We start from the raw sequence: 21,949 nt of genomic DNA on the forward strand, positions 1-21,949 counted from the left end.
CTGGGGTGGGAGGGGCCCAGCTTTGAGGGGACACACTAACGCAAACCACCCTCACGCTGGGGGGCGGCAAACAGGCATTTGGTGCCTGGGAGAGTGTGGGGGGGACAGGAGGGGGCCTTCCGTATCCCCCGGGGGGGGGGGCGTGGCTCAGAGTCGTCTCCCCCCCCCCGGCCATTCCCTCCCTGCCCCTCCCAGGCTGGATAAAGGGTGTGGTGTGGATACACCTGCTGTTTGCTCAGGGCGTCGTGGCTGTGAACTCTGCTCCAGGGTGGGGACCCCCTCCAAGGAGGCGTGAGCCGGCCCTGCCCCTGTGCCGAGGTGGGGTGGGGGCTCCAGATTGAATAACACCCCCCACACACCCCCTAGGGAGCTGAGATCAGAATCCAGTCCTGACCCCATTGCAACTAGGAGTGACTCCGGATTGACCCCCCCCCGGATGAGGAGAGCAGAATCCAGCCCTGACCCCATTGCAAACAGGAGTGACTCCGGATTGACCCCGGTGGAGCTGAGATCAGAATCTGACCCAACTGTAGTCAGTGGTGACTCCAGATTGACTGGGGGTGGCCTGGCAGCAGGGTGTTTCCTGCCCCCCATCCACACACACACGTGGGTGTCTCGGAGCCGGTCAGGCTGGTTTCTGGCTGGGTGGGGCCACAGCGCCGGAGAGGGTTGGACTCACCTTTGCCAGGTGAGACGCCGGGTTCCCAGGGCTCCAGGGCCCTGCTCAGCCAGCCGCTGCGGGCACCGGGTCAGACAGCCCCAGCCTAGCTTGGCACCATGGGCAGCATCAAGCAGCGAGATCAGGTATGGGGCCCCCTGCCCCAGGGCTAGGGCGGGCACCAGCCGGGGGTGGGCGGGGCGAGCTTCCTGGGGGTAGGGTGCACCTGTGGGGGAAGGAGACAGCCCCCCCTTCTCCAGGGTGGGGGAGGCTCTTGGGTTTGGGGGGGTTCTCAGGGTCCCCTCTCCAGGGTGGGGGGGCTCTGGGGGTTAGGGGAGCACTGGAGGTTGGGGGGCTCTGAGAGTCCCCTCTCGGGTGTGGGGGGGCTCTGAGGGGCCCCTCTCTAGGGATGCTCTGGGGGGGCTCTGAGGATCTCCTCTCCAGGATTGGGGGGGCTTTGGGGCAGGATTGGGGGGCTCTGGAGATTGGGGGTTCTGGGGTTTGGGACTTGGGGGGGTTCCCCTTTCTCAGACCCTGACCTGGCTCCTCCACCACCACCACCATCACCCCCACTCCAGGCCTGGATCCCCAAACGCTTCAAGAAGAAAACCTGCACAACCTACATTGAGGATCCACAGGACACGGGGTGAGTGGGGTCCCCCCCATCAGGGATGCCCCGAGGCTGCTCCCCCAGTGCCCAGGGATCCACCAGCAGCCCCTCCCCCCCGCACCCCAGATATTATTGCCATGTGCAGGCTGGGGTGTCTCATCACAGGCAGCAGCTGCCCTATGATCCTCTGCCCCACAGTGACCCCTTCCTCCCCCCAGTGTCCCAGTGACCCTATCCCTGTCCCCCAGCACCCCTGGTTCTCCTCCCAGTGCCCCCCAGCACCCCCATGACCCTGTCTCCTCCCCAGTCCCTCCAGTGCAGTCCCCGGTGACCCCTCTGCCCCACAGCAACCCCCTGCTCCCCCCTAGTGTTCCAGTGACCCTGTCCCTTGCCCCCTGCATCCCCTCTTCCAATGCCACCCCTCACCCCCCCATGACCCCCATCTCCTCCCCAGCGCCCCCCCTCAGTGCCAATGTGGGAGCCCCCGGGCCGAGCACGTCTCTGTGGCCGTGGAAGACGCCTTCGGCACAGCCATCGTCAGCAAATGGGACTCGGACCAGCACACTACGGAGGGGCCCACGGACGCCTTTGGGGAGCTGGAGTTCATGGGGGCTGGTGGGAAACCCAGCAAGGTGAGGGGCTGCGGGTCGGGAGTGAGGGGCGCCGGTGGAGCTGGGGGGTGGGAGGGGCTGGCCAGGGGCTGCGCGTCAGGAGTGAGGGGCGCCGGTGGAGCTGGGGGGTGGGAGGGGCTGGCCGGGGGCTGCGGGTCGGGAGTGAGGGGCACTGGTGGAGGAGGAGAGGGGGACCTAGGGCTGGGCTAGCAGGGGGCTGCAGATCGGGAGTGAGGGGCACCACCTGACCTGTTCTTCACTTGCCCCCGGCCAGTTCATCCGCCTGTCGGACTCCTCGGACCCTGCGCTCGCCTACAACCTGGTGACCGAACACTGGAAAATCTCCCCTCCCAACCTGGTGGTGTCAGTCGTCGGGGGCGACGGGGAGGCCCCCGTCCGGGCCTGGCTCCGGGACCTGCTGCGTAAGGGGCTGGTGAAGGCGGCTCAAAGCACAGGTGGGCCCCCCGCCCTCTCCTGGGCTGAGCAGTGGTGGAAAGCTGGACGTGCAATGCACTCACATGTGCAAACGCTGGCATGCTCTGTGCAAACACCAGTGTGTGTGCAAATGCTGGTGCTTTCTATGCAAATGCCACTGTGCTTCATTCAAACACTGCCATACTCCGTGCAAATGCCAGTGCACTGCGTGAAAATGCCGCCATGCTCCGTGCAAACACCAGCACGCTCCGTGCAAATGCTGCTGTGCTTTGTGCAAAGACTGCCATGCTCCGTGCAAACCCCAGCGTGCTCCATGCAAATGCTGCCATGCTCCGTGCAAATGCCGGTGTGCTCTGCGCTCTCGCACGTGTGGGTGCAAAAGGACATGTCCTGGCCCACTTGAGGGGAAGCCCTGCCCCATGCACATGCAAATGAGCTGGTGCCCGGACTGCACACTCAGCGAGACCCCGCCGCGCGCACACGCTGCCCTGTGCTGACACCCGTTCACAGAGCCACGCTTGGTGGCCGAGTGCAACGTTGCACCCCCAGGTGTGGCCACGGGCCGGCACGCACATGCCCACAGGCCTGAGGGATGGGTCAAGTCTGTGCCCGTGTCTCATTCAGGCTCTGGGTGTGACACGGGTGGGAGGGGAGATGGAGGTACGGGGAGCTGGGGGGGCACTGGGAGGGGTGTGTTACACTCTCAGCCTGTGCCACAGTCTGTGCCCCCGCCCCCCAGGTGCGTGGATCATGACCGGAGGGCTGCAGGCCGGGATCGGGCGATACGTCGGGGAGGCCGTCCGGGACCACGGCACGGCCAGCACCAGCCCCTGCGCCCGCGTGGTGGCCATGGGCATCGCGCCCTGGGGCGTCGTCGCCAACCGCGAGGCTCTCGTCAACCCCAAGGTACGGGCGGCGGGGGGGATCCTGGCGGCGGGGGGGGGGTGTCTCTCTGGAGGCAGCGCATGGCCCGCTGGGGGGGGCTCTCCTGGAGGGGCTGGGGGGGCAGCAGTCTGGGTACCAGGGAGGGGTCTCTGTGGGGGCTGGGCTGGGAGTTGGGGGAGAGGATCAAGCTGGGTGCTGGGGTGTCTCTCAGGGGGGTCCAGCCGGTCACCAGGCCCCCCTCACCCACTCTCCCCCTCCAGGGCTCGTTCCCTGCCCGCTATGCCCGGGTCCCCGCCGCGGACACCGCCCGCCCCCTGGACAGTAACCACTCGCTCTTCTTCCTGGTGGACGACGGCTCCCGGGGGCGCCCGGGGGGCGAGAGCCGCTTCCGTGCCCACCTGGAGAAACACATCGCCCAGCAGAGGGTGGGCGCCGGTGGTGAGTACCCCGGCCTGGTTACCCCCAGCCCGGTTACCTCAGTTTCGGTAACACCCCCAACCTGGTTACCCTGCGCCCAGTTACCACAATTACACACCCCCAGCCTGGTTACCCCGGTAAAACACCCCCAGCTTGGTTACCATGGTCGCAGACCCCTGGCTAGGTTACCCCCCAGCCAGGTTACCACGGTTACGCCCTGGCCTGGTTACCATGGTTACCCCGTGTCACGGAGTGTGGGGGAGTCAGGGCCCTGCACCCCCCCTTCCTGCCATTCACCGTGACTCTGAGCCAGCCAGTAACAGAGGTTTATTAGCCGACAGGAACAGCCCAAAACAGAGCTTGTGGGTACAACCAGGACCCCTCAGTCAGGTCCCTCGGGGGGGGGGGGGGCAGGGAGCTTAGACCCCAGCCTTGGGGTTCCCTCCGTTCCCCCAGCCAGCTCCAAACTGAAACCCCGTCCAGCCACCTCCCCCAGCCGCCCCCCGGCTCCTCCTCCAGCCTTTGTCCAGATTCTCGGGTAGAGGTGTCACCTGGCCCAACCCCCCTCCTGGCTCAGGTTACAGGCTCAGGTATCGCCCCTCAAGTGAAGTCACCCCCTGAGATCCCATCCCCCATGCAGACAGTCCCAGTACAACTCCTCTGCGACATCCCCAGGTCAATCCTCCCTACTCCCTGCTTCGTCACACCCCACAGCCCGGTTACCCCGGTCACACACCCCCAGCCTGGTTACCGTGGTCACACACCCCCAGCCCGGTTACCCCAGTCACACACCCCCAGCCCAGTTACCGCGGTCACACACCTCCAGCCCGGTTACCCCGGTCACACATCCCGCAGCTCAGTTACCGCGGTCACACACCCCCAGCTCGGTTACCCCGGTCACACACCCCCAGCCCAGTTACCACGGTCACACACACCCAGCCCGGTTACCATGGGCACACACCCCAGCCCGGTTACCACCCCGCAGCCCAGTTACTGCAGTCACACACCCCCAGCCCGGTTACCATGGGCACACACACCCGGCCCAGTTACTGCGGTCACACACCCCCAACCCGGTTACCATGGGCACACATCTCAGCCCGGTTACCCCGGTCACACACCCCCAGCCCGGTTACCATGGGCACACACACCCGGCCCAGTTACTCCCCAGCCAGCTTACCCTGGTTACCCCCTAGCCTGGTTATCCCAGTTGCCCCTTGGCTCGGTTACCCCAGTTACCCTGCCCTGGTTACCACGGTTACCCTGGCCTGGTTACCACAGTTACCCTGGCCTGGTTACCACAGTTACCCTGGCCCGGTTACCCCAGTTGCCCCCAGCCCAGTTACCTCCAGTGCAGTTAGCCCAGTTACCCTGGCCTGGTTACCACAGTCACACCCCCAGCCAGGTTACCACAGTTACCCCCATCCCGATTACCACAGTCACACACCCCTGGCCAGGTTACCACAGTTACCCCCGTCCTGATTACCACAGTCACACACCCCTGGCCAGGTTACCACAGTTATCCTCCAGCCTGGTTACCATGTTTAGTCCCCCGCCACACCCCCTGCCTGGTTACCATGGTCACACACCTCTGGCCAGGTTACCCCCCAGCCAGCTTACCACGGTTATCCCCCGGCCTGGTTGCCATGACCAAACACAACCTGGCCCAGTTACCATGGTCACATTCCCCGCCCTGGTTATCACAGTTACCCCCCGGCCCAGTTACACGGTTACCCCCCAGCCCCCTGGCCAGGTTACCATGGTTACCCTCCCTTGCCAGGGTTAGCATGATTTAACACACACACACACACGGCGCCATGGCTATCACAGTTACACACACACCACAGCCATGGTTACCAGGGTTAGTCGCCTTTCCTGCGCCTTTAACCACATCTGCCCCGCCCGCAGTATTCTGGTTCCCCCTCCTCTCGCCCCCTACGTTCTGAGTGCCCCCCCCTCAGGCTGCCCCCTTCCCTCCCCGGGGCAAGATCCCCTGAGCTGGTCTTGGTCTCCTTCACCCAGAGAGAACCCAGGAGTCCTGGTCACAGGGGTGGGGAGAGAACCCAGGTGTCCTGGTCCTGGGGCCAAGGGGTGGGGAGAGAACCCAGGTGTCCTGGTCCCGGGGCCGAGGGGTGGGGAGAGGACCCAGGCGTCCTGGCCCCGGGCCTGGCGCTCCACCCACTAGACTAGCCTGTGCTGACACACTAGTTTTTGGCTATTCCCTGGGGCTGCATCGTCACCCCTTCTCCGCTGCCCCCCCCCCGGCATTGACCACCCCCCCCCGTCTTTCAGGAACTGGCAGCATCGAGATCCCCGTGCTGGTCATGGTCATCGGGGGCGACGCCTCCATGGTCACGGTAAGGGGGGGGACTGCAGGGGGGGCTGAGGGTCTGGGGGAGGGGATGGGGATGGGGGCAATGGAGGGGGGAGGAGGGGGTGTCAGGGTGTGGGAGAGGGACATGCGGGGGTGTTGATAGCTGTGGAGGGGGAGGGAGACACCCTGCCCCCTCACTGACCCCCCTCTCCCCCCTCTAGCGCGTACGGGAGGCCGCCGAGGCGAACATCCCCTGCCTGCTGGTGGGGGGCTCCGGGGGGGCGGCCGACTGCCTGGCCCAGATCCTGCAGGACGTGCAGACGGACCAGGCGAGCCGGGTGCTGATCCAGGAGAAGCTGCAGGGACGTTTCCCGCCCGCCGACGTGCCAGGCCTGGCCGAGCAGGTACCACAGCCCCCACGGGGACCCAGGCGCCCGGGGGAGACGGGACGCGGAGCTCAAGGCAATGACTCCTCATCCCCCCGCAAGGGGACCCAGGCATTCAGGATGGAACGGAGCCTGGCACTGTTGGGTTGCAAGGGGGTCACGGGGTGCCAGACCTGCCCCCGAGGTGGAGCGGATCCTGGTGCTGTGGGGAGGGGGGTGCAGGGGTTTTGGGGGCTCACGGGGTGCCGGACCTGCCCCCCGAGGTGGAGCGGATCCTGGTGCTGTGGGGAGGGGGGTGCAGGGGTTTGGGGGGTCACAGGGTGCCGGACCTGCCCCCCCAGGTGGAGCGGATCCTGGTGCTGCGGGGAGGGGGGTGCAGGGGGTTTGGGGGCTCACGGGGTGCCGGACCTGCCCCCCGAGGTGGAGCGGATCCTGGTGCTGTGGGGAGGGGGGTGCAGGGGTTTGGGGGCTCATGGGGTGCCGGACCTGCCCCCCAAGGTGGAGCGGATCCTGGTGCTGTGGGGAGGGGGGTGCAGGGGTTCAGGGGGTCACGAGGTGCCAGACTTGCCCCCCCAGGTGGAGCGGATCCTGGTGCTGTGGGGAGGGGGGTGCAGGGATTCAGGGGGTCACGGGGTGCTGGACCTGCCCCCCCAGGTGGAGCGGATCCTGGTGCTGCGGGACCTGGTCAGTGTCTATTTGGACGAGGACGGGCTGGAGGAGTTTGAGACGGTGCTGCTCAAAGCCCTGGTCAGAGGTGAGACGCCCCCAGCCCCCCATGGAGTCCCCCCCCCATGCTCTTCCCCCTTGGGATCTCCCCACCCTCCCCTGCTGCCGGCCTCCTGCCCCTCGCTCCCCCCCCCCCCCGGATCCCCACTGAGCCCCGTGTGAACCCATTCAATCCGCATTGACACGACCTGTCTTTGGCCTGAGCCTCCCCACCGCCCCCAGGCTGTCACGGTGGGGAAACTGAGTCACGCAGCTACCCCAGCCATCCCCTGCCTCCAGGTCCCCTAGCTGCCAGGGTGGGGAAACTGAGTCACACAGCTACCCCAGCTGTCCCCTGCCTCCAAGTCCCCTAGCTGCCAGGGTGGGGAAACTGAGTCACGCAGCTACCCCCAGCCGTCCCCTGCCTCCAGGTCCCCTAGCTGCCAGGGTGGGGAAACTGAGTCACACAGCTACCCCAGCCATCCCCTGCCTCCAGGTCCCCTAGCTGCCAGGGTGGGGAAACTGAGTCACACAGCTACCCCAGACATCCCCTGCCTCCAGGTCCCCTAGCTGCCAGGGTGGGGAAACTGAGTCACGCAGCTACCCCAGCCATCCCCCACCTCCAGGCCCCTTAGCTGCCAGGGTGGGGAAACTGAGTCACGCAGCTACCCCAGCCATCCCCCACCTCCTGCCTCTCCACAGGCGATCACCTGACTGGTGAGGCCACCCAGTACCTGGATGAGCTGCGTCTGGCTGTGGCCTGGAACCGCGTGGACATCGCCAGCTCCAAGCTCTTCCGTGGAGACATCCAGTGGGAGGTGAGGGGGGTGGGGGGCAGGGAGGGGACCTTGCGGGAGGAGCTGGGAGTCCCAGGGGGGCAGGGGGAGGGGGATCCCAGAGGGAGGAGCTGAGGGGCCCGGAAGGAGAAGGAGTTGGGGACCCCCAGGGGAGGAGCTGGGGAGCCCTGGGGGAGCAGGGGGATGGGGGACCCCATGGGAGGAGCTGAGGGGGGCTCTGGGGGGCAGGGGGAGGAGGGACCCCTATGGGGAGCTGAGAGGGGAGGCGGGGAGGACACTCTGGGGGGTCGAGGGTGTTTGGGGGCTCCGGGGGGGGGCTGGTGCTCACAGGGCAGGTACTAACCTGGGTTCTCCCCCCCCCCGCCCCCGCGCCGTAGCCCTCCCAGCTGGAGGACCCCATGCGGGACGCGCTGCTGGGGGACCGCCCGGCCCTCGTGCGTCTGTTTGTGGAGAACGGGCTGGATCTGGGCGAGTTCCTGACCTGGGGGCGCCTGTCGGAGCTGTACCGGGGGGTCCCCGAGGCCTCGCTGCTGCACCAGCTGCTGGAGCGGCGCCAGGGGGGGGCCGAGCCCCCCCACTACCAGCCTGTGGAGCGCCCCCCCGACTGCCCCCTGACCCAGGTGGCCCGTCTGCTCCGTGAACTGCTGGGCGATGTCTGCGCCCCCTTCTACGCCAGCCTGCGCCCCCCGGACTCCAAGGGGGCTGGGGTATGTGGGGGTGTCCTGGAGTCAGGGGGCGACGCTCGGGAACTGCTCCCCCCGCAGCCAGGGGGGCCCCCCTCTCTCTGAGCAAGGAGCTCACGTGGCTTCCACCTTCCTGGGGGGGCATCCAGCCTCCCCCTCCCCCCGTGCGCTTCCCGCAGCGAGTGAGCCGGGGGGGCTGGGGGAGCCAGAGGGTCCTGCCCCCCCCTCCGCAGCCAGACGTGACTCTCCGCCGGCCGGTTATTAGCCGCCAGGGTCACAGCATAGGGCAGAGCTCGTTAGCACAGAAATCAGGGACTTTCAGCCAAGTCCAGCTTGGGAATCCAGCCCCCCCCCCCAAAGACTCCCAGCCTCCAGCCACCGGGCCTCCGACACCCCCCATTTCCCCTCCTCTGGCCTTTGTCTCTCTCCCGGGCCCAAGGTGGCACCTGGCCGCACCCCCCTCCTGGCTCTCAGGTCACACAGGGGCACCCGGCTGGGCAGCCTCACCTGCCCCGAGGGCCTCAGCGAAATCACCCCCCCCCCCAGTTCCCACCAGCTGAGCGTTGGGGCAGCACCCAGGGAAACTGAGGCACACACAGTGTGGGACAGTGAGACTCACCTGCAACAGAACAAGGCGAATAAAACCCACTTCCTCACGGGGGGGCTGGGTATGTGGATGCAGCGAGATGGGGGGCACAATGGGGCAGGGGTATGTGGGGGGGAACCATAAGGGGCAGGAGGCCGGGATGGGACCCTGCGGGTTCCAGGGGGAGGTGGGGGAAGATGGGGGGCTGGCAGCAGGGGTCTCCCCATCCACATGGCTCTGACCCTCCCCCTTTCCCCCCCCCCCTTCCAGAAGAAGACTCCCCTGCTGGACAGGGACACCCCCTACCGCGGCCAGCGCACCCGAAACCCCTGGACCGACCTCTTCATCTGGGCCGTGCTGCTCAACCGGGGCGAGATGGCCACGTACTGCTGGGAGATGGTGAGGAGGGCCCGGGGGGGGGGTTGGGGGGAGACCCCAGGGGGGCGGGGGGATGGGGGAGACTCCTGGGGGGAGGGGAGCTGGGGGGAGACCCCAGGGGGTGTGGGGGAAACTCCTGGGGGGTGGGGAGCTGGGGGAGACCCCACAGGGTGGGCGGGGGGCGGGGGAGACTCCTGGGGGGTGGGGAGCTGGGGGGAGACCCCAGGGGGTGTGGGGGGAGACCCCTGGGGAGTGGGGATCTGGGGGGAGACCCCACAGGGTGCAGGGGGGATGGGGGAGACCCCTGGGGGCAGGGAGCTGGGGGGAGACCCCAGGGGGTGTGGGGGGAGACTCCTGGGGGGTGGGGAGCTGGGGGGAGACCCCAGGGGGTGCGGGAGGGAGGGGGAGACCCCCAGGGGAAGGGGGAACAGGGTGGGGGGGCGCTGGTGGGGGCATGGATCCGGGGGTCTCCGGGGAGGATCTCTCTCTAACCCCCTCCCCCGCAGGCCCCAGATGCGGTAGGGGGGGCGCTGGTGGGGGCGCGGATCCTGCGGGAACTCTCCCACCAAGAGTCAGACGCGCAGGAGGCCGCAGACATGAAGGAGCTGGCCATGAAGTTCGAGACCCTGGCCATCGGTGAGGGGGGAAGAGACGGGGGGCAGGGCGTGGTACTGGGGGTTCAGGGGGGATGGGGTTCAGGGGGCAGTACAGGGGGATGGGGGTGCAGGAAGCAGTACAGGGTGCAGGGGGTGGCACAGGGGATGGGGGTGCAGGGGGTGGCAAGGGGGATGGGGGTGCAGGGGGTGGTACTGGGGGTGAAGGGGGCAGTACAGGGGGATGGGGGTGCAGGGGGTGGTACTGGGGTGCAGGAAGCAGTACAGGGGTGCAGGGAGTGGCACGGGGGATGGGGGTGCAGGGGGTGGTACAGGGGTGCAGGGGGTGGTACTGGGGATGGGGGTGCAGGAAGCAGTACAGGGTGCAGGGGGTGGCACAGGGGATGGGGGTGCAGAGGGTGGCACAGGGGATGGGGGTGCAGGGGGCGGTACTGGGGGTTCAGGGGCGATGGGGGTGCAGGGGACAGCCGGGGGGGCTGTGAGGTCCCGGGGGCAATGGCGTTAACCCCCCCCCACCCCCCAGGCGTGTTTGGCGAGTGCTACGGGAACAGCGAGTCTCGGGCCTCCCAGCTCCTCGTGCGTCGCTCCCGCCTCTGGGGCGGCACCACCTGCCTGCAGCTCGCCTGGCTGGCCGAGGCCCGGTGCTTCTTCGCCCATGACGGGGTGCAGGTACGGGGCGGTGCGGGGGGGGTGAGTGCGGGGGGAGGGCGAAGAATTGGAGGGGAAACCGGGGGGTGGGGGTGAGAAGTGACCCCTCCCAGCACTAACCCCCCCGCGGCCCTTAGGCGCTGCTGACCCAGAACTGGTGGGGCGAGATGGAAGGGTCCACGCCCGTCTGGAAACTCCTCCTCACCTTCTTCTGCCCCCCGCTCATCTTCACCCACCTCATCACCTTCAGGTGGGTGCTGGGGGCCCCGCGGGAGGGGGTCAGCTATGTAAGGGGGCACTGCTGGGGGGAGGCTCGCAGCATCGGTGACCCCGGCTGGGGCACTGCTGGGGGGAAGCTCGCAGCATCGGTGACCCCGGCTGGGGCACTGTTGGGGGGAAGCTCGCAGCATCGGTGACCCCGGCTGGGGCACTGCTGGGGGGAGGCTCGCAGCATCGGTGACCCCGGCTGGGGCACTGCTGGGGGGAGGCTCGCAGCATCGGTGACCCCGCCTGGGGCACTGTTGGGGGGAAGCTCGCAGCATCGGTGACCCCGGCTGGGGCACTGCTGGGGGGGAGGCTCGCAGCATCGGTGACCCCGGCTGGGGCACTGCGGGGGGGAGGCTCGCAGCATCGGTGACCCCGGCTGGGGCACTGCTGGGGGGAGGCTCGCAGCATCGGTGACCCCGGCTGGGGCACTGTTGGGGGGAAGCTCGCAGCATCGGTGACCCTGGCTGGGGCACTGTTGGGGGGGAAGCTCGCAGCATCGGTGACCCCGGCTGGGGCACTGTTGGGGGGGAGGCTCGCAGCATCGGTGACCCCGGCTGGGGCACTGCTGGGGGGGAGGCTCGCAGCATCGGTGACCCCAGCTGGGGCACTGTTGGGGGGAAGCTCGCAGCACCAGGGACCCAAACTCAGTTTCCCTCTCTCCCCACTCCCACCCCCAGGGCGATGGAGGAGGATCAGGAGCAGGAGAAGCCCCACACCCTGGAGCTGGAGAACCTGAACACTGACGGGAAATGCCCCGTGGAGGAGATCCTGACGGGGTGAGGGGGCAGCCTGTGGGGGGGAGGGCAGCGTGCCCTATACATTGGATCCCACGGTGCTAAGGGGGCCTGAACCTGCCCCCTCCCAGATCAGAGCCCTCTGCAAGGTCTGCCCCCTCCATCCTGCCCCCCAGATCTAGCCCCCCCCCCCCGCAGATCCGAATCTGTTCCACACACCCCCCCATGTGCCCCCTGGTGCTCACATCTATTCCCCCATCAGCCCCTAATCTGTCTCCTGCACCCCCCTGGCTGTGCCCCCCACTGAGATCTAACCCCTCCCCTCTGCAAACCAGAGCCCCCCCGCCCCATGGCAGTAACCCCCCTGCTGAGATCTGAGCCCCCCACAAGCCAGAGCCCCCCGTGATGGGTTCCCCCGGGGCGCCACTTGGAACTGGGGTACCACTGAGCCTGCCTGGCCCACCAGCCTGGGCTCCCTCTTCCCCTGCGCTGCTGCGACGAGCTGCAGACCCGCTCCTGGTCCCACACGTCCGCCGGGGCACCCCCCAGCTGCAGCTACACACCCAGGCGCCGCGATCAGGCGCCGCTCAGGGTGTCCCGGAGTCACGGGGCGACGCTCGGGAACTGCTCCCCACGCAGCCGGGGGGCCCCCCTCTCTCTGAGCAGACCGGCCCCGGGCAAGGAACTTCCACCTTCCTGGGGGGGCATCCAGCCTCCCCCTCCCCCCGCGCGCTTCCCGCAGTGAGTGCGCCGGGGGGGGGGGGGCTGGGGCCGCCAGAGGGTCCTGCCCCCCCTCCCCTCCGCAGCCGGACGTGACTCTCCGCCGGCCGGTAACAGGAACAGCCCAAAACAGCTTGTGGGTACAGAGACCAGGACCCCCCAGTCTGGTCCCTCTTGGGGGGTGGGGAGCCCAGACCCCAGTTCTGCCCCCCTCCTTGTCTCCCCAGCTGGCTCCAAACAGACCCCCCCCAGCCCCTCCTCCGGCCTGTGTCTCTCTCCCGGGCCAGGCCACCGGATCCCCTTGTTCCCAGCCCCTTCGGTCGGCACCTTGCGGGGGGCTGGGGGGGGCCCAGGCCATCAGTTGCCAGGAGACAGAGTGTCGGCCATTCCCCGGCCCTCTCGGGCTCTGCACCAATCACATCCCCTTATCCCACCCCCTAGATCCTTGCGAACTGCACAGGGGAAACTGAGGCCCCCACCCAGTATTCAGAGAAAACATTAGGAACGTTCCCACGTCGGCGGCGCTCGTCCCTCTGGGAGCCGACACCCTCTCAGCCACCTGAAAACTGCTGATCGTGTCCCCTCTCTGGCTTCTCTTTTCCAACCCACCAAACCCAGTTCCCTCAGCCTCCTTCGCAGGCCGTGTTCTCTGCACCGTCAATCGCTCTTCTCTGGACCCTCGCCAATGTCTCCACTTCTTTCTTGAAACGCGGCGCCCAGAACCGGGCCCAATGCTCCAGCTGAGGCCTGACCGGCGCAGAGAGCCGAGCGGCAGAATCACTTCTCAGGTCTTGCTCACAACACGCCCGTTAATGCCTCCCACAGTCACGCTGGCTTTTTTTTTTTTTGCAACAGCATCACCCTCTTGACTCATATTTAGCTTGTGGTTCACTGTGACCCCTCGGTCCCCTTCTGCCGGCCTCCTTCCTAGGCAGGATCTTCCCATTCTGTGTGTGGGACACTGATTGTGCCTTCCTACATGCAGCACTTTGCACTTGTCTTTGTTAAACTGCATCCCGGTTACCTCAGACCATGTCTTGTCTCCCCCAAACTCCGTGACACCTGCTCTCTAGCCCGGAGCGACTCAGCCAGCGTAACACAGGAGGGTTATTGAGCGTTGAACCCAGCGCAGGAAACTCTCCAGCCTCAGGCCTGGCCCCCCTCAGCCCAGCACGTCCCAGTCCCCCTGCAGCCAGGGGGGCTCTGCCTGCCCCCCCCTCCAGCCCCGAGCCCCCCTGCTCCCAGCTGGGCATCTGAGACCCCCGGCCCCAAGCCCCCCTCTGTCCATTGTCTTGTCGCCTGGGAAACAGGACGGCCTGGGTCTCCTCCCCCCTCCCGTCCTCTGGCCCCTCTGGCTGGACCCGGCTGGTCAGGTCACCGGGGTCCCGTCCCCGCAGCCCATTGTCCTCCCCCCGGCCAGAACCGGCTGCGACTCCTGAGCCGGGTCTCCGGGGCACCAGGGCACCAGTCGCTGGGGTCTCCATCCTCCAGGCCAGCGGCTGGGGTCCCGAGTTCCCTCTGCGGCCCTCTGTGCCCACAAACTCCCTCCCCCCTCCCCTCGTTAACCCGTAACACCCGGGGACACTGAGTCCCACCCCCTCAGCCTGGAACCCCCTGGGAAACCACAGAAAAACCAAGGAACCCCCCCCCCACTTCGTCACAACCTCACAAGACGGACCTGGTGCAAAACATCCTCGCTCCAGGACCGTGGTGAATATTGGGGTGCCAGGGTGTCACCCCCCCATGCTGAGCTCTGACCCCCCCCACCCTGCAACTCAGAGCCCCCTCCCCATGGCTGACCCCCCCCTCCCCCCGCTGAGCTCTGACCCCGCTCCCCGCAGGTCGGTGTCCTCGCTGAGCTCCCCCCCGCGGCCGGGCCGGGCCTGGCTGTGGCGCTGGCGCCGGTTCTGGGGGGCGCCGGTGACGGCCTTCCTGGGCAACGTGGTGATGTACCTGCTCTTCCTGCTGCTCTTCTCCTACGTGCTGCTGCTGGACTTCGCGCCCGCCCCGCCCGACGGCCCCAGCGCCTCCGAGGTCCTGCTCTACGTCTGGGTCTTCACCCTGCTGTGCGAGGAGCTGCGCCAGGGCTGCTTCACCGGGCGCCAGCCGCTGGCTCAGCGCGTCCGCGCCTACCTGCAGGACCCCTGGAACCAGTTCGACCTGACCGCCCTGGGGCTCTTCCTGCTGGGGGCTGTCTGCCGGTGAGCCCCCGGGCGCCTGGGCACGGCCCCCAGCCCCTGGCACCCCCAGCCACCCGTCCCTCCGTCCGCCCTGCCTGGCCACGGCCCCCAGCCTCCCTTCCCCCCATGCCTGGGCACGGCCCCCAGCCGCCCGTCCCCCCCATGCCTGGGCACGGCCCCCAGCCGCCCGTCCCCCCCAGTGCCTGGGCACGGCCCCCAGCCGCCCATCCCCCCCATGCCTGGGCACGGCCCCCAGCCGCCCGTCCCCCCATGCCTGGCCACGGCCCCCAGCCGCCCATGCCCCCCACTGCCTGGGCACGCCCCCCAGCCGCCCATCCCCCCCATGCCTGGGCACGGCCCCCAGCCGCCCGTCCCCCCATCCCTGGCCACGGCCCCCAGCCGCCCATGCCCCCCAGTGCCTGGCCACGGCCCCCAGCCCCTGGCACCCCCAGCCGCCCGTCCCCCCCAGTGCCTGGGCATGGCCCCCAGCCCCCCTTCCCCCCAATGCCTGGGCACGGCCCCCAGCCCCTGGCACCCCCAGCCGCCCGTCCCTCCGTCCACCCTGCCTGGGCATGATGCAGCAGCCCCCCCCGTTGCCCCCACCCCCCAGCAATGGCTCTGTGCACCCCCCCAGCACAGAGTGACACCTCAGCTGTGAGTGGGGAGCAGATTGGGGACCCCCTGACCCATCCCCCCCCCCCTCGGCCCAGAATCACCCCCCGACTGAGCTGAGGTCCCTGGCTGGGTTGGGGGAGGGGATGGGGGCAGCTCCCTGCTGTGCTGGGGGGTTGGACCCCCCCCTCACCCCACTCCCCCCCCCCAGGATGTTCCACAGGACCTACGCGTCGGGGCGCACCGTGCTCTGCCTGGACTTCATGGTCTTCACCCTGCGTCTCATCCACATCTTCGCCGTCAACAAGCAGCTGGGCCCCAAGATGATCATTGTGGGCAAGATGGTGAGCGGGGGGAGTCCGGGGGGGCGAGGGAGGGACGGAAAAGGGGGGGCTGGGGGGGATTCTCGTGTTGAGGGGGGCGGGGAGGGCTCTGAGCAGGAGGGAGATGTGGGGGGTTGGGGGGTCCCATCCCAGGGGCTCATGCTCCCCCCCCAACAGATGAAGGACGTCTTCCTCTTCCTCTTCTTCCTGGCCGTCTGGCTGGTGGCCTATGGGGTGACGACCGAGGGGCTGCTGCACCCCAGTGACCAGCGCCTGGCCTGGATCTTCCGCCGCGTCTTCTACCGGCCCTACCTGCAGATCTTCGGCCAGATCCCGCTCAACGAGATCGATGGTGCGGGGCGCGGCTCCCCCCGGCCCCGGGGCGGGGACTGGCTGGCTCAGGGGGCAGGGAATGGGGCAGGGGCCTGTCCCCTCTAGGGGGCGCGGCTCCCCCCGGCCCCGGGGCGGGGACTGGCTGGCTCAGGGGGGCGGGGAATGGGACAGGGGCCTGTCCCCACCAGGGGGCGCCGTCTCCCACCCAGCTCCAGGGCAGGGTCTGTCTGGCTCAGGGGGCCAGAGAATGGGGCAGGGGTCCTTTTCCCTCTAGGGGGCGCGGCTCCCTCCGGCCCTGGGGCAGGGACTGGCTGGCTCAGGGGGGCAGGGAATGGGGTGTGGGGCTTTTCCCCTCTAGGGGGCACCGGCTCCGATCTGGCCCCATGGCGGGGGATGGGCTGGCTCACGGACACATACCTCCCCCCCCCAGCGGCGCTGATCGCGGCGTCGAACTGCACGGACGACCCGGTGGCGATCCTGATGGAGGAGGCCGAGCCCTGCACGAACACCTACGCCAACTGGCTGGTGCTGGTTCTCCTCGTCATCTTCCTCCTCGTCGCCAACATCCTGCTCCTCAACCTGCTCATCGCCATGTTCAGGTACCGCCCGGCGGGGCCCCATGGGTGGGCAGTGAGCTGCTGAGCGTGCAAGGGGCAGGGTGCCTTGGGGCACGTGGACCATGCATTAACATACGTGCAAGGGGTCAGGTGTATGAGTGCCTGTGGCGAGCATGGGAAGCGCTGGGCACTAGTGCAAGGAGAATGACTGACTAGTGAGTCGATGTGCCAGTGCATTAGAACAGGTGGATGGATAATTGATGAGTGTGCAAGGCCCCCGTGCACAAATGAGTGTGGAGGGGGAGCTGAGGAGTGTGCAAGGCCTTGGTGCAGTAGCATGTGCAGAGAGGGAGCTGATGAGCGTGCAAGGTTCCAATGCACACACATCTGCAGAGGCAGAACTGACCTGCGTGTGAGGCGCTGGAGCACTAGTGCATGCAGAAGGGGAATGGATGAGTGTGCGAGGCCCCTGTGCACTAGCACATGAAGAGGGTGAGGGTGATGAGTGTGCAAGGCCCCAGTGCACTAGCACATGCAGAAGGTGAGCGTGATGAGTGTGCAAGGCCCCAGTGCACTAGCACATGCAGAAGATGAGCTGATGAGTGTGCAAGGCCCCAGTGCACTAGCACCTGAAGAGGGTGAGCTTGATGAGTGTGGAAGGCCTCAGTGCACGCAAAGGGTGAGCTGATGAGTGTGCAAGGCCCTGGTGCACTAGAGTGTGTAGAAGGTGTGCTGATGAGTGTGTGAGGCTCTGGTGCACTCACGTGTGCAGAGGGTGAGCTGATGAGTGTGCGAGGCCCCAGTGCACTAGCGTGTGCAGAGGGCAAGCTGATGAGCGTGCAAGGGCCTGGTGGGGGTGGGGCAGCCTCGTGTCCTTTGCCCCCCGCCCGTCTGATAGCCCCCTCCCCCCACCAGTTACACCTTTGCCAAGGTGCAGGGCAACAGCGACACCTACTGGAAGTCGCAGCGTTACAGCCTGATCCTGGAGTATCACAACCGGCCGGCGCTGGCCCCCCCCTTCATCATCATCAGCCACCTGCGCCAGCTGCTGCTCCACCGGGCCCGGGGGGGCTCTGCCAAGAGCCGCCACTTCGGTGAGTGCCGGGGGGGGGCAGGACCAGGGGCAGTGCTCTGTGGGGCAGGGACAAGGGCTTGGGGGGAGGGGGCAGGGCTGGGGGGGGGCAGATCTGGGGGTGGCTCCTTGCAGGGGTCTGGGAGGGGTCAGAGCCGAAGTGCGGGGGGTGGGGAGCAGGGCCGGGGGGGCAGATCTGGGGGTCGCTCCTTGCAGGGGTCGGGGAGGGGTCAGAGCCGCAGGGTGGGGGGTGGGGAGCAGGGCCGGGGGGGCAGATCTGGGGGTCGCTCCTTGCAGGGGTCAGAGCCGCAGTGCGGGGGGTGGGGAGCAGGGAGCCGGGGCGGGCAGATCTGGGGGTGGCTCCTTGCAGGGGTCGGGGAGGGGTCAGAGCCGCAGTGTGGGGGGTGGGGAGCAGGGAGCCGGGGGGGGCAGATCTGGGGGTGGCTCCTTGCAGGGGTCAGGGAGGGGTCAGAGCCGCAGTGCAGGGGGTGGGGAGCAGGGCCGGGGGGGCAGATCTGGGGGTCGCTCCTTGCAGGGGTCGGGGAGGGGTCAGAGCCGCAGTGTGGGGGGGGGGGAGCAGGGCCGGGGGGGGCAGATCTGGGGGTCGCTCCTTGCAGGGGTCAGAGCCGCAGTGCGGGGGGGGGGGAGCAGGGAGCCGGGGCGGGCAGATCTGGGGGTGGCTCCTTGCAGGGGTCGGGGAGGGGTCAGAGCCGCAGTGCTGGGGGTGGGAAGCAGGGAGCCGGGGGGGCAGATCTGGGGGTTGCTCCTTGCAGGGGTCTGGGAGGGGTCAGAGCCGCAGTGCGGGGGTGGGGAGCAGGGCCGGGGGGGGCAGATCTGGGGGTGGCTCCTTGCGGGGGTCAGGGAGGGGTCAGAGCTGCAGTGCGGGGGGTGGGGAGCAGGGCCGGGGGGGCAGATCTGGGGGTCGCTCCGTGAAGGGGTCGGGGCGGGGAACGAGCCGCAGTGTGGGGGGTGGGGAGCAGGGCCGGGGGGGGCAGATCTGGGGGTCGCTCCTATAAGGGGTCAGAGCCGCAGTTCAGTGCCTGGGGAGCAGGGAGCCGGGGCGGGCAGATGGGGGGGTGGCTCCTTGCAGGGGTCGGGGAGGGTCAGAGCCGCAGTGTGGGGGGTGGGGAGCAGGGAGCCGGGGGGGGCAGATCTGGGGGTGGCTCCTTGCAGGGGTCAGGGAGGGGTCAGAGCCGCAGTGCAGGGGGTGGGGAGCAGGGCCGGGGGGGCAGATCTGGGGGTCGCTCCTTGCAGGGGTCGGGGAGGGGTCAGAGCCGCAGTGTGGGGGGTGGGGAGCAGGGCCGGGGGGGGCAGATCTGGGGGTCGCTCCTTGCAGGGGTCAGAGCCGCAGTGCGGGGGGTGGGGAGCAGGGAGCCGGGGCGGGCAGATCTGGGGGTGGCTCCTTGCAGGGGTCGGGGAGGGGTCAGAGCCGCAGTGCGGGGGGTGGGGAGCAGGGAGCCGGGGGGGGCAGATCTGGGGGTTGCTCCTTGCAGGGGTCGGGGAGGGGTCAGAGCCGCAGTGCGGGGGTGGGGAGCAGGGCCGGGGGGGGCAGATCTGGGGGTGGCTCCTTGCGGGGGTCAGGGAGGGGTCAGAGCCGCAGTGCGGGGGGTGGGGAGCAGGGCCGGGGGGGGGCAGATCTGGGGGTCGCTCCTTGCCGGGGTCAGGGCGGGGTCAGAGCCGCAGTGCGCGGGGTGGGGAGCAGGGCCGGGGGGGGGCAGATCTGGGGGTCGCTCCTTGCAGGGGTCAGGGAGGGGTCAGAGCCGCAGTGCGGGGGGTGGGGAGCAGGGCCGGGGGGGGCAGATCTGGGGGTCGCTCCTTCCAGGGGTCAGGCAGGGGACATAGCCGCAGTCCGCGGGTTGGGGAGCAGGGCCGGGGGGGCAGATCTGGGGGTCGCTCCTTGCAGGGGTCAGGGAGGGGTCAGAGCCGCAGTGCGGGGGGTGGGGAGCAGGGCGCCGGGGGGGGCAGATCTGGGGGTCGCTCCTTGCAGGGGTCGGGGAGGGGTCAGAGCCGCAGTGCGGGGGTGGGGAGCAGGGAGCCGGGGGGGCAGATCTGGGGGTCGCTCCTTGCAGGGGTCGGGGAGGGGTAAGAGCCGCAGTGCGGGGGGTGGGGTGCCGGGCGGGGGGGGCAGATGGGGGGGTCGCTCCTTGCAGAGGTCGGGGAGGGGTCAGAGCCGCCGTGCGGGGGTGGGGAGCAGGGCCGGGGGGGGCAGATCTGGGGGTCGCTCCTTGCAGGGGTCGGGGAGGGGTCAGAGCCGCAGTGCGGGGGGTGGGGAGCAGGGAGCCGGGGGGGCAGATCTGGGGGTCGCTCCTTGCAGGGGTCGGGGAGGGGTCAGAGCCGCAGTGCGGGGGGTGGGGAGCAGGGCTGGGGGGGCAGATCTGGGGGTCGCTCCTTGCAGGGGTCGGGGAGGGGTCAGAGCCGCAGTGCGGGGGTGGGGAGCAGGGCTGGGGGGGCAGATCTGGGGGTCGCTCCTTGCAGGGGTCGGGGAGGGGTCAGAGCCGCAGTGCGGGGGGTGGGGAGCAGGGAGCCGGGCCGGGGGGTCACTAAGTTGATATGGGGCTGGACCTGGCCCCCGTCTGCTTTTCACGTGTCTGCCTCCCCCCCCTCCCCCGGCCCCGGACGCCGGGGTCCCCAGCTCGGGACCTGTCCCCGGAGCAGGACGCCCGGCTGCTCACCTGGGAGGCCGTGCAGAAGGAGAATCACCTGGTGGCCCTGGGCCGCCAGAAACGGGACAGCGACACCGAGCGGCTCCGGCGGACGTCTCAGAAGTGAGGGGGGGGCCCTGGAGAAGAGGGGTCTATGGGGATGCAGGGGGGAGGGGCAGGGTGAGTCTGGGGGTCGGGGCTGCATTGAGCAGCTGGGGTGCGTGGGGTCGGGGGTCCAGGGAGGGAGCGGTGAGTCTGTGGGGGGCGGGGTGAGTATGGGGGGGTGGGGGCGCAGGGAGAGGGAGCAGTGGAGCTGGGGGGTCACCTGGGGATCATGGGATGAATCAGGGGGGCCCCCCAAGTGACCCCGTCTCCTTCCCCCCTCAGGGTTGACCAGGCCTTGAAGCAATTGGCCGAGGTGCGGGAGCAGGAGCGACGGCTGAAGACCCTGGAGACCCAGGTACGGGGCGGGGGACGAAGGACAGGAGATGGGGGGACACGTGGGGTACAAAGACGGGGGTATCTTGGGGCATGGCTGAGGCGGGGGGGGGTCAGGAGGGGCAATGGGGAGTGGCAGAGGGGGGCTGAGGGGTCTGGGGGGGGAATGGCTGAGGTGGGGGGGACCCTGGGGGGAGGGGCTGCGGGGTCCTCAGCGCCTGCCCCGCTCTCCCCCCCCCTCCCGCAGATGGAGAAGTTCACCAGCGCCCTCTGCTGGATGATGGACACCCTGGCTCAGAGCGACCTGGGGAAGAACCGCCCTGCCCCCCCCACGCTCAAAAAGGGTGAGTGACCCCCCCCAATCCACTCCCCTGCCCATGTGTCCCCCCTAGTGCCCCCTGCTCCCCAGCACTAACCACCCCCCATTGCTCTGTCGCCCCCAGACTGACCCTCCTCAACCCCAGCGAGGGAGGGCGTCGGCTGCGGAGAATCAACACCCAGCTGCGAACCCAGGTGTCCGGGCACCACAGACTGTCCTGGGGGGCTGGAGTCTACGACACCCACCGCTGCAAACCCAGGGATCGGGGCACCATGGACTTCCCTCCACACCCTGCTGCGAACCCAGGCGTCCGGGCACCATGGACTCCCCCACACACCCCGCTGTGAACCCAGGCGTCCGGGCACCATGGACTCCCCTCCACACCCTGCTGCGAACCCAGGCGTCCGGGCACCATGGACTCCCCCACACACCCCGCTGTGAACCCAGGGATCGGGCACCATGGACTCCCCCCCCCCACACCCTGCTGCGAACCCAGGCGTCCGGGCACCATGGACTCCCCGCCACACCCTGCTGCGAACCCAGGCGTCCGGGCACCATGGACTCCCCCCCCCACACCCTGCTGCGAACCCAGGCGTCCGGGCACCATGGACTCCCCCCCACACCCCGCTGTGAAGCCAGGGATCGGGGCACCATGGACTCCCCCACACACCCCGCTGCGAACCCAGGTGTCTGGGCACCATGGACTCCCCCCCACACCCCGCTGCGAACCCAGGTGTCTGGGCACCATGGACTGTCCTGGGGGACTGGAGTTCAGGAGCCCCCGGCTGTGAACCCAGGTGTCCGGGCACCACAGACTTGTGGGGGGCTGGAGTCTACGACACCCACCGCTGCAAACCCAGGGATCGGGGCACCATGGACTTCCCCCCACACCCTGCTGCGAACCCAGGCGTCCGGGCACCATGGACTCCCCCCACACCCCACTGTGAACCCAGGCATCCAGGCACCATGGACTCCCCCCACACCCCACTGTGAACCCAGGCATCCAGGCACCATGGACTCCCCCCACA

The 21,949-nt window shown here is 68.7% G+C and overlaps 1 protein-coding gene across 1 annotated transcript; it reads left to right on the forward strand.

Annotated features, from left to right (window-relative positions):
• The first annotated feature begins 444 nt into the window (after positions 1-444).
• TRPM4 (transient receptor potential cation channel subfamily M member 4) lies at positions 445-21,574 on the forward strand. Its single transcript, XM_044987933.1, has 25 exons — positions 445-804; positions 1,237-1,304; positions 1,723-1,900; positions 2,154-2,334; positions 3,054-3,220; positions 3,460-3,637; positions 5,906-5,970; positions 6,149-6,331; positions 6,968-7,067; positions 7,721-7,836; positions 8,193-8,522; positions 9,355-9,483; positions 9,969-10,098; positions 10,600-10,745; positions 10,862-10,974; positions 11,669-11,767; positions 14,287-14,646; positions 15,449-15,581; positions 15,738-15,912; positions 16,324-16,492; positions 17,366-17,544; positions 20,155-20,287; positions 20,552-20,624; positions 20,850-20,946; positions 21,046-21,574. Exons 1-25 carry the CDS (start codon positions 778-780, stop codon positions 21,048-21,050), a joined length of 3,534 nt encoding a protein of 1,177 aa, XP_044843868.1. The 5' UTR covers positions 445-777; the 3' UTR covers positions 21,051-21,574.
• Positions 21,575-21,949: the final 375 nt, after the last annotated feature.

This window comes from Mauremys mutica, chromosome 15, assembly GCF_020497125.1.
Source record: "Mauremys mutica isolate MM-2020 ecotype Southern chromosome 15, ASM2049712v1, whole genome shotgun sequence".
NCBI classification, from domain to species: Eukaryota; Metazoa; Chordata; order Testudines; family Geoemydidae; genus Mauremys; species Mauremys mutica.

Excerpts from the sequence above, each read along its gene's own strand:
- TRPM4 (XM_044987933.1), top strand. The coding sequence starts at position 778 with ATGGGCAGCATCAAGCAGCGAGATCAG. Across the intron at positions 1,305-1,722 it reads GAGGATCCACAGGACACGGG|CGCCCCCCCTCAGTGCCAAT; the intron begins GTGAGTGGGGTC and ends TCTCCTCCCCAG. Across the intron at positions 10,099-10,599 it reads GTTCGAGACCCTGGCCATCG|GCGTGTTTGGCGAGTGCTAC; the intron begins GTGAGGGGGGAA and ends CCCACCCCCCAG.